The 12500-nt window shown below is 39.5% G+C and overlaps 1 protein-coding gene across 1 annotated transcript in view; it reads right to left on the bottom strand.

The window, feature by feature from the left end:
- Positions 1–12500, bottom strand: part of scn8ab (sodium channel, voltage gated, type VIII, alpha subunit b) — an 81514-nt gene that overhangs the window by 44542 nt on the left and 24472 nt on the right. Inside the window, exons 7-11 of the mRNA XM_053497859.1 lie at positions 5429–5653; positions 5248–5311; positions 4311–4452; positions 1921–2127; positions 920–1198 (exon numbers count right to left, since the gene is read on the bottom strand). Of these exons, the coding sequence (XP_053353834.1) occupies positions 920–1198; positions 1921–2127; positions 4311–4452; positions 5248–5311; positions 5429–5653 (917 nt within the window). The remainder of the gene's footprint in view (positions 1–919; positions 1199–1920; positions 2128–4310; positions 4453–5247; positions 5312–5428; positions 5654–12500) is intronic.

Here is a 12500-nt window from a genome sequence, read left to right on the forward strand (position 1 = left end):
ATGTGCGCAGGTAATGCACAGAAACAGAAACTAAGCCGAGCACAGGTCGAGGAGTCTGACTCAGCTGTGATAGTAACCTCAGGAAATAAACAGTCATACACTTGGCCATGCAGAAGAAACACGAGACAACAACGGGACGGGACAGGACAGACGAATCTTTAACCGGTGGTCATCTAACCCAAATAACACAGAAATAAAAAAAAATAATAATAATAAAATGGATGTGTCTTTCTATAAATATTTAAAATTGTAGTTAGAGTTAGTGCAGACAGATGAGCAGACAAACACCTGGTCTGATCTCTGAGCTGAAGCCTGATGCACTCCATCTAATCTTCAGGGTGACATGAACAATGACTCAGCAAAAATGCACCCTAATGCACATAGCAGAGGAGGGAGAACAACAGAACCGAGCCGAGCCGAGCGGTGCTGGGAGGAACCGGGTTCTTCTACAGACTTATCTACAGATCCACAGACTAATCACCACAACATAGGGAAGGAAGGAAGGATGGAAGGCAAGAAGGTCACACAAAGGAAAGAAGAAAATAAGAAAGGTGTAAACTGGATGGAAGGAAAAAAACAAAATCAAAGAAAGAAATGAGAGAAGGAAAGAAAGACAACCAAGGAAGAAAGGAGTGGAGCAAGCAAGGAAGGAAGAGATTATGCAAGGTTAAAATAAAAAGGGAGAAGGAAGGAAGAAGGAAAATACAAAGGAAGGAAAGAGGGAAGGGAGAGAGGAAGGAGGGCGAGGGTGTTTTCAGTCTGCTCAGGAACCCTTATGGAGTGTGAGAGGGGGTTAACCTCCTCACCCTGGGACGGGGACTCACACCATAAACATAATAGAGTGTCTCCAGCTTGAGTGCAAAACTCCTTCTGCTGTAATCACTTCTATTTTTTCACAGATACCCTTAGTGCCCCGTACCTGGTTCATGATGGAGGTCTTTCTGCCCAGACGGTTGTCAGGGAAACGGAAGCGACTCCTCTTGCTGCCGTCGTCTGACTCAGATTTGACCACCTTCTCGCTGTCTCCCTTCTCCTTCTCCTGCTCTTTTCTCCACTTTTTCTTCCTGTTCCGTCGCTCCTTCGCACTTTTGGAGCTCAGCTTGGAAACCTCTGAAGAGCTGCGTGACAGACGTCCGCCTCTGTCATCCTCCACGGCATCCTCGGACACGGTGCCTGCTGACGTGGCCATGGCTTGGGCCTGAAATCCAAGTAAGTGTAAATGTAAGACTCCACTAATACTGGGTAAACCACAGCCCTAAGGTGTTCTACTGGAAGACCACTGAAGAACACTGGACTCCTTGTCAGGGTCAGGAAACCAGTTTGAGATGACTTTGTGACATGGTGCATCACCGTGCTGGAAGCAGCCATTAGGAGATGGTCGTCATAGAAACACTCAAACCACGACATGTGGCAGAAACAATCACGCTGCAGTCAGAGTGCCATGTGGGCAACCTTTAATATTTTGCACACGACACATTCTTTTGTTTACAGGCATAGAGATACACTCAAAAAAATCAACATGTACAGTACAGTACCTGTTACACGTACTAAAATGTAATATGTGTTTTGTACATAATCATAAAAACATAAACATGTTATGTTGTATTTGCGTGAAATTTAACAACTTAACATGTATAAGATTCTATCATGTTGAGATAAACCAAAGAGATCTTGTCACTATGAAAACCGGAAATATCGCGAGAAGACATCGCGAGAAGAGAACACAGCGTGTTGAGAAGACAAACGTGTGGCAGGCGTGTGGAAAAGGTCAGCAGGAATTAATGCTGAAAGAAAGTCGTTAAATCAGGTGGAAATTCTTTCCATAATTTAATTAAGTTCATTTAACGAGTTATTTTTTTTGAGTGTACTGTAGTAGTAGAATGAGCTTCGATCTAGCCCCACCCTTGAATCAGTGCTCACCTGCGCCTCCTCCTGCTGTTTCTTGAGCTGCTCCAACATGGCTTTAAACTCTTCCTCTTTCTGCTGGGCCTCCTCCATGGTGGCCTGGTTCTGTTCCTCGTAGGCCATGGCCACCACAGCCAGGATCAGATTCACCAGATAGAAGGAACCCACAAAGATCACCAGCACGAAGAAGATCATGTAGGTCTTTCCTGCAGCTCGAAGTGTCTAAGGCAGTAAGTCAGTAAGAACAAAGTTAAAGAAGTTAAAGTAATGACGTACCGTAGACTTCTCACGACACTGTGGCTCGGGAACACATCCCTAATGTTCTTCTGTCACTACGTACCAGGGCAGAGTTTGGTCCCCATTCTTCACACCTCAGTCGAGTTCATAAAAAGTGTACAGTGGTGTGAAAAACTATTTGCCCCCTTCCTGATTTCTTATTCTTTTGCATGTTGTCACACTTAAATGTTTCTGCTCATCAAAAACCGTTAACTATTAGTCAAAGATAACATAATTGAACACAAAATGCAGTTTTTAAATGAAGGTTTACGTTATTAAGGGAGAAAAAAAACTCCAAACCTACATGGCGCTGTGTGAAAAAATGATTGCCCCCCTTATTAAAAAATAACTTAACTGTGGTTTATCACACCTGAGTTCAATTTCTGTAGTCACCCCCAGGCCTGATTACTGCCACACCTGTTTCAAGCAAGAAATCACTTAAATAGGAGCTACCTGACACAGAGAAGTAGACCAAAAGCACCTCAAAAGCTAGACTTCATGCCAAAATCCAAAGAAATTCAGGAACAAATGAGAAAAAAAGTAATTGAGATCTATCAGTCTGGTAAAGGTTATAAAGCCATTTCTAAAGCTTTGGGACTCCAGCGAACCACAGTGAGAGCCATTATCCACAAATGGCAAAAACATGGAACAGTGGTGAACCTTCCCAGGAGTGGCCGGCCGACCAAAATTACCCCAAGAGCACAGAGACAACTAATCCGAGAGGCCACAAAAGACCCCAGGACAACATCTAAAGAACTGCAGGCCTCACTTGCCTCAATTTAGGTCAGTGTTCACGACTCCACCATAAGAAAGAGACTGGGCAGAAACGGCCTGCATGGCAGATTTCCAAAGCGCAAACCACTTTTAATCAAAAAGAACATTAAGGCTCGCCAAGACTTTTGGGAAAATACCTTGTGGACCGACGAGACAAAAGTTGAACTTTTTGGAAGGTGCGTGTCCCGTTACATCTGGTGTAAAAGTAACACAGCATTTCAGAAAAAGAACATCATACCAACAGTAAAATATGGTGGTGGTAGTGTGATGGTCTGGAGTTGTTTTGCTGCTTCAGGACCTGGAAGGCTTGCTGTGATAGATGGAACCATGAATTCTACTGTCTACCAAAAAATCCTGAAGGAGAATGTCCGGCCATCTGTTCGTCAACTCCAGCTGAAGCGATCTTGGGTGCTGCAGCAGGACAATGACCCAAAACACACCAGCAAATCCACCTCTGAATGGCTGAAGAAAAACAAAATGAAGACTTTGAAGTGGCCTAGTCAAAGTCCTGACCTGAATCCTATTGAGATGTTGTGGCATGACCTTAAAAAGGCGGTTCATGCTAGAAAACCCTCAAATAAAGCTGAATTACAACAATTCTGCAAAGATGAGTGGGCCAAAATTCCTCCAGAGCGCTGTAAAAGACTTGTTGCAAGTTATCGCAAACGCTTGATTGCAGTTATTACTGCTAAGGGTGGCCCAACCAGTTATTAGGTTCAGGGGGCAATTACTTTTTCACACAGAGCCATGTAGGTTTGGATTTTTTTTTCTCCCTAAATAATAAAAACCATCATTTGAAAACTGCATTTTGTGTTTACTTGTGTTATCTTTGACTAATAGTTAAATGTGTTTGATGATCAGAAACATTTTGTGTGACAAACATGCAAAAGAATAAGAAATCAGGAAGGGGGCAAATAGTTTTTCACACCACTGTATGTAGCATTATAATATGAATGTACGGTCATCTGCTACATGGGACGGTCACCTTCACAATCTGGGACAGTTTTCTTTGCAGCATCTTTTTTTAGTATTGTTTGCATTTTCACTTCCTTGTTTATTCAGGTTATTATAAGGTTTGAAAGGTTTGAAAAGGTTTTTGTTTTCGTGGACACTGTTTTAGTGTAAAATGTCAAACTAAATGCACATAATGAATAATCTACACACAGGTGATTTAAATATGGAGCTCACAATAAAAATAAATAAATAATAATAAATCCACTTCATTAGCTGCGGAGCTCGACTCTGAACACCAGGAGCTTGTGCAGAGCTGAAGGAGAGCTGAAGGAGAGCTGAAGGAGAGCTGAAGGAGAGCTGAAGGAGAGCTGAAGGAGTTGAGGCGAGACGCGAGCACGTACCAGCTGGTACAGGTTCTCCCAGAAGTCCTGTGTCATGAGTCTGAAGAGAGCGAGGAACGCCCAGCCGAACGAGTCGAAGCTGGTGTAGCCATAGTTAGGGTTACGGCCCGCCTTCATACACGTGTAACCCTCTGGACAGCGCCTACACACACACACACACACACACACACACACACACACACACACACACACACAGAGCAATATGTTTCAGGTGTTATTTGAGTTCAGGACTCCTCACTACTTTCTTCTTTATTGAAGTAAATGTTTCATGTTTGTGTTTGTTACACACTCCTGTACAGAGAGCAATGCTAATCCGTTAGCTTCTCCCAAAGACATTTGGATTTAAGATCAAAAGATGAGTATGATCAGACATGAGTACCACGGCACCTTGTTCTGTCAGACTGAGTGTGTGTGACCTGCGACCAGTTAAACATGAAGACCCGCCAGCTGCTGTGTGTCTAAAGCATTCTGACGTGTGGGGTCAGGGGTCACTCAGTGGTTAAGGCATTGGACTGCGGTTCGGAAGGTCACAGGTTCAAACCCCACGACCACCAGGTTACCACTGTTTGGATAAGGGCGTCTGCCACATGCCGTAACGTTAATGTAACACACACACACACACACACTACAGGTGATCGGGGGAGGGAGGGACTGGCGAGGAGAGGAGCCTGGTGGAGAAACGTCACACACACACACACACACACCTGAGAGCCGGAGAGTCGGGGCTCACCGCAGCACTGAAGGTGAGAGACACACACTCAGTTACTGACTTCAGTCTGCTGTCTGTTCCAATACTTTTGCCCACCTAGCTGTAATTATTCACGCTTTAGCCTCAAACCCAAACGCCTTTACTGAATAGCAAAAGCAGTTGTTCTAATACTTTGGGAGGAGTGTGTGTGTGTGTGTGTGTGTGTGTGTGTGTGTGTGTGTGTCTGACCCAGAATCAGAGCTGTTTCCACACAGTAACGCGTCTCCTCCAATCGGCAGGAAGTAGAAATTTGCTGAAACAAGAAATGAATAAAGGAAATACATCATTATTTAACTTTTTACACACACACACACACACACACACACACACACACACAGTCTGCCGGACTCACTATAGCAATTCCACTCACTATCATTCATGATGTATTCCTCGAAGTCGAATCCCCTGCTGCCGTTGGACAGGTAGGTGATGGTGTCGTTGCTCAGGGGCCAGAACACACACTTCTGCCGCAGGTTCCCCATGAAGAGCTGCAGACCGATGAGCGCAAACACACTGAGACAGAACACCGTCAGGATCATCACGTCCGAGAGCTTCTTCACTGACTGGATCAGAGCGCCCACGATGGTCTTTAGCCCTGAGACACACACACACACACACACACACACACACACACACACACACACACACACCATGTACCAGCATATACACATAAACACTACAATAACAATCATAAATAGGACATCTAACATAACGGCATCATAACACACACCCTCGCGCACACACACACACACACACACACACACACTTCTAATCTAATAAAATCAGACTGATCTGAGTTTAGAGCTTAGAATTAAAAATAAATCATTAACACACACATATTAACTCACTCTTCTTTCTTTATTACAAATATTCATTCAAAATCTCCCCCTCTCTCTCTCTCTCTCTCACACACACACACACACACACACACACACACACACGCACACAGAACATTTAAGATTTTGGGCTTGTAATAATTCTGAGAGGTTTACACAAATAATAAACAAAATGAAATACTCCATTGTCTGATCAGGGCTCACACACCCTCACACACACACACACCCTCGCGCACACACACACGCACACACACACACACTTTCCAGCTTTAGTGCTGAAGTTGATTCCAGTAAGTTTGTTAATGAACATCTGGATCACAGCTGGCCGTAATAAGGTTGATCTAAAGACGAAGTGACTCTCCTGTGATCCTGAATCATTCTGTAACTCTGCAGAAAATTTAGAGCTTTTTTTAAATAAAACAATGTTTTTATGACATTTCAGAACAGTGTAATGGGGTGTTGGGGGGGGAAGACTTTTGCACAGTACTGTATCTGGGATTATATAGGGGTGGATCCCCGGAGCTGAAGTGGCTCAATGTCACGTGACCCGGAGTTTTCTTTAATGTAACTGTGACAAGCTGTGTGTGACATTAAATAATTAGGTTTAAAAAGTCTTAATCAAGTCTAAAAAATACAGTTTTTTACAAAGTTTATATTTTATGAATGATGAAAAGATTTAAAATATAAATCAGATTTATTTCATTAAAAAATGTTTTAAAATGATAATCAAATTAAACATTTGTTCAGCTTCACACACACACACACACACACACACACACACATACACACACATACACACACACACACTACCGCTCTAAAGTTTTAGAACACTTTCTAACTCCATGATGGTTCCTGATTTTTATTTCTTTCTACATTGTAAAGGAATGCTGAAGGCGTCCAAAAAATGCATTAATCTCCTTTGAACAGTTAATGGTGAGATGTTTCTGCTACTTCTGCTCTGTAAAGACTTCATAACGCCTCTAATCTGAGGGGCTGTTAATTGGTCATTTTTCATGACCCTAAATGAACTTCTGGTCTGAGACAGAGGTAGGTTTTGGTCTCGCCCTCCTGGGACGGCCTTCATGAGAGACAGTTTCATTATGGTGCTTGACGGATTTTGCAAATGCACTTGACAATACTGTTCTTGCAAGAACTATTACAGAAAGGCCGACCTCTGTGTCTTAAAATAACAACTAACTGTTGTTTTTGTTGTTGTTACGTAATTACCTAATTCCATATGTGTTATTTTATAGTTTTGAAATCTACAGTATTGTTGTAGAATGTAGAAAATAAATCACTAAACAAAAACAAAGAAATTTGCAAGTGTTCTAAAACTTTTGAACGGTAGTGTATATACAGTATATACACACACACACATATATACACACACATACATTTTTATTTATTTATTTTTACATGAAAAACTATTTTACAGTAAATACTCTTTAGATGATGTAAAATCTAGATATCTGTGTAGAAATAAGAATGGTGTTGTGTTTATGGGGTGTTTAATTACAGAGCTTTAGGGTGCGTTTCACTTGACCAGTGTGACCAGTGTGACCAGTGTAAACGCCACCATCCGAACCCCAGTGCCACCAAGCAAGTGTACCAAGACGCTTTAGACTTTGGACCCTGTGGCACCAAACTGTAACTCTCTTTATAACAACACCAGTCGAGCTCGATTTAAACTCGCTTTTAACTTGGTTAGCTGTGCTATGCTAGCATCGTCTAATAACGCGGAGGTGTACAGTATGTTTCTCCCTGACTTCTTTATCCAGTCCCAAAAAGTGATAGCGTTATAATTAAAACCTTTATTAAAGCTGGTAAAATCTGTACATACAGAAATCCTGAGCAGAAGTCTTCAGGGTTTTATGTGTTTAATGTAGAACTTGTGAAATTAATGTGTTTTACTGAATGTTTGGAATAAAAGGAACTTCAGATTCACAGGTAAAGGTCTGTTTGTGCTTTAAATCCATATTTCATTAATTCATAATTTATTAAGAAATCTATTTAAATGATCTCCTTTACAGAAGTCAGTCCACGTGTGGTGCCGAATCAATGCAGAGATTTTCACTCCCTCTTTATAGTGTGTGTGTGTGTGTGTGTGTGTGTGTGTGTGTGTGTGTGTGTGTGTGTATGTGTGTGAGTGTGTGTGAGTGAGTGTAAGAGCTCGAAGAGACACATGGAGAGACACTTAATGTTTAGTATCAGGGTGGGTAATGCAGAAAATAAATAATAAATTATATCATGATACTTTACGGCATTTGTTTCTAATTTCTTAAAAATAAATAAATAAATAAAAACCAGCAGCATTCACAAATAATCTAAAAATATTTAAAGATATTACTTGAAAAGAGAAATACCTTAAATAATAGATGAAGTTTTATAATTGTAGAATTTACAGTCAAGAACTAATTTTAAAAGAAGTAAAGCTAAAAGTGCAGGCCGTGTTTTTAATCATGATATAGTGGTGTTGAATCACCCAGCCCCGGTTTAATATCCAACACAACGTGCAGCAGGACACCGAGAGGCCGAGAGCAAAGACACACACAGAGAGAGAGAGAGAGAGAGAGAGAGAGAGGACAGGCAGAGGGGAGGAAGGGTCACATGCAGGTCATTTAAACGCCAAGGCTGAAGGCAGCAACATCATTATCACCCCATCGTCATGGTGACAATGCCTTTTTAACCAATCATTCATATCCAGAGAGCATCGACCCCCCCTTCAAGATCACTTCCGGTTTGAGAGACACCAGATAGATGAAAGGCAAAATATTACACTTTTATTAAGGTACAGTATTAAAAGTCTTGGTATTAAACCATTAGCTGTATTCGCTCAACAGTAAACACAATAATCAACCAAATTCCACTAGAAACATAAGCCTTAAACTCTGATGTCTCTCGCTTTACTCTCCACTCTGAGTTCTTAAAAAAAAAAAAAGAAAAAGGAGGGATTTCTTTATTTATAAATATATTTTGTACAAAAAATATAAATATAGGATGCAGAAATTTAAGGAGAAGCCAGTCATTAATAAGAAGTCAAAAGCAGGAGTCTCAGGAGGCATCATGCAGCAGAGATGTGTAGGGTTAGGCTTGGCAGTCTTATTCAGCGTGTTTTATTAGCCATAAACACTCGCTACTGATGTCTGATAACCACGTGTTGTCACGTCGACATGTTGCAATGAAATGCACACACACACACACACACACACACACACACACACACATGAACACACCCTGATTGGTTTCATTAGAATGTTGTGTTAGTGTTTGTTGTTACATTGTACATTTGGAACTAAATTTGACAAACACTCAATGTACACACCAGGGAACACAAATATACACAGTGTGTCTTAGAACCCTAAAAGTGGTTCCTTGTGTGATAAGAAGTTCTGAGATTACATCCTGAGGCCATGAGATAATGAAATAGGAACATGAGATAATATATCGAGGTCATGAGATAAAATATCAAGGCAATGATAAATAATAAATAGTATTTAGGCCATGAGATAACATTGAGGCCATGTGGCGAATGACTAAGGACATTAGACGACATACTGAGGCCAATAGATTAAGGAGATATCATGGAATAATATATTAAAGCTGTGACAAAATTGGTAGAGGCCATGGGATAATATACTGAGGTCTCGAGATAATATATAAAGGCCATGAGATAATGTACCGAGGTCTCGAGATAATATATAAAGGCCATGAGATAATATACTGAGGTTTCGAGATAATATATAAAGGCCATGAGATAATATACTGAGGTTTCGAGATAATATATAAAGGCCATGAGATAATGTACTGAGGTCTCGAGATAATATATAAAGGCTGTGAGATAATATACTGAGGTCTCGAGATAATATATAAAGGCCATGAGATAATATACTGAGGTCTCGAGATAATATATAAAGGCCATGAGATAATGTACCGAGGTCTCGAGATAATATATAAAGGCCATAAGATAATGTACTGAGGGCATGAGATAATATATAAAGGCCATGAGATAATGCCCTCAGTACATTATCTCATGCCCTCAGTACATTATCTCATGCCCTCAGTACATGAGATAATATATAAAGGCTGTGAGATAATGTACTGAGGGCATGAGATAATATATAAAGGCTGTGAGATAATGTACTGAGGGCATGAGATAATATATAAAGGCCATGAGATAATGTACTGAGGTCTCGAGATAATATATAAAGGCCATGAGATAATGTACTGAGGGCATGAGATAATATATAAAGGCTGTGAGATAATATACTGAGGTCTCGAGATAATATATAAAGGCCATGAGATAATATACTGAGGTCTCGAGATAATATATAAAGGCCATGAGATAATATACTGAGGTCTCGAGATAATATATAAAGGCTGTGAGATAATATACTGAGGTCTCGAGATAATATATAAAGGCCATGAGATAATGTACTGAGGGCATGAGATAATATATAAAGGCCATAAGATAATGTACTGAGGGCATGAGATAATATATAAAGGCCATAAGATAATGTACTGAGGGCATGAGATAATATATAAAGGCCATGAGATAATGTACTGAGGGCATGAGATAATGTACTGAGGGCATGAGATAATATATAAAGGCCATGAGATAATGTACTGAGGGCATGAGATAATATATAAAGGCTGTGAGATAATGTACTGAGGGCATGAGATAATATATAAAGGCCATGAGATAATGTACTAAAGTCTTGAAATAATATATAAAGGCCATGAGATATTGTACTAAGGTCTTGAGATAATATATAAAGGCCATGATATATTGTACTAAGGTCTTGAGATAATATATAAAGGCCATGGGATATTGTACAAAGGTCTTGAGAAAATATATAAAGGCCATGAGATAATGTACTGAGGGCATGAGATAATAAATAAAGGCCATGAGATATTGTACTAAGGTCTTGAGATAATATATAAAGGCCATGAGATATTGTACTAAGGTCTTGAGATAATATATAAAGGCCATGAGATAATGTACTAAAGTCTTGAAATAATATATAAAGGCCATGAGATATTGTACTAAGGTCTTGAGATAATATATAAAGGCCATGATATATTGTACTAAGGTCTTGAGATAATATATAAAGGCCATGGGATATTGTACTAAGGTCTTGAGATAATATATAAAGGCCATGAGATAATGTACTGAGGGCATGAGATAATAAATAAAGGCCATGAGATATTGTACTAAGGTCTTGAGATAATATATAAAGGCCATGAGATATTGTACTAAGGTTCTTGAGATAATATATAAAGGCCATGAGATAATATACTGAGGTCTCGAGATAATATATAAAGGCTGTGAGATAATGTACTGACGGCATAAGATAATATATAAAGGCCATGAGATAATGTACTGAGGTCTCGAGATAATATATAAAGGCCATGAGATAATGTACCGAGGTCTCGAGATAATATATAAAGGCCATGAGATAATATACCGAGGTCTCGAGATAATATATAAAGGCCATGAGATAATGTACTGAGGTCTCGAGATAATATATAAAGGCCGTGAGATAATGTACTGAGGTACTGAGGTAATGTACCGAGGTCTCGAGATAATATATAAAGGCCATGAGATAATGTACTGATGGCATGAGATAATATATAAAGGCCATGAGATAATATACTGAGGTCTCGAGATAATATATAAAGGCCATGAGATAATGTACTGAGGGCATGAGATAATATATAAAGGCCATGAGATAATGTACTGAGGGCATGAGATAATATATAAAGGCTGTGAGATAATGTACTGACGGCATGAGATAATATATAAAGGCCATGACATAATGTACTGAGGGCATGAGATAATATATAAAGGCCATGAGATAATATACTGAGGTCTCGAGATAATATATAAAGGCTGTGAGATAATGTACTGACGGCATGAAATAATATATAAAGGCCATGAGATAATGTACTGAGGGCATGAGATAATATATAAAGGGCATAAGATATTGTACTTAGGTCTTGAGATAATATATAAAGGCCATGAGATATTGTACTAAGGGCATGAGATAATATATAAAGGCCATGAAATATTGTACTAAGGTCTTGAGATAATATATAAAGGCCATGAGATAATGTACTGAGGGCATGAGATAATATATAAAGGCCATGAGATAATGTACTGAGGGCATGAGATAATATATAAAGGCCGTGAGATAATGTACTGAGGGCATGAGATAATATATAAAGGCTGTGAGATAATGTACTGACGGCATGAGATAATATATAAAGGCCATGAGATAATGTACTAAGGTCTTGAGATAATATATAAAGGCCATGAGATATTGTACTAAGGTCTTGAGATAATATATAAAGGCCATGATATATTGTACTAAGGTCTTGAGATAATATATAAAGGCCATGGGATATTGTACTAAGGTCTTGAGATAATATATAAAGGCCATGAGATAATGTACTGAGGGCATGAGATAATAAATAAAGGCCATGAGATATTGTACTAAGGTCTTGAGATAATATATAAAGGCCATGAGATATTGTACTAAGGTCTTGAGATAATATATAAAGGCCATGAGATAATATACTGAGGTCTCGAGATAATATATAAAGGCT

This window comes from Clarias gariepinus, chromosome 6, assembly GCF_024256425.1.
Source record: "Clarias gariepinus isolate MV-2021 ecotype Netherlands chromosome 6, CGAR_prim_01v2, whole genome shotgun sequence".
NCBI classification, from domain to species: Eukaryota; Metazoa; Chordata; class Actinopteri; order Siluriformes; family Clariidae; genus Clarias; species Clarias gariepinus.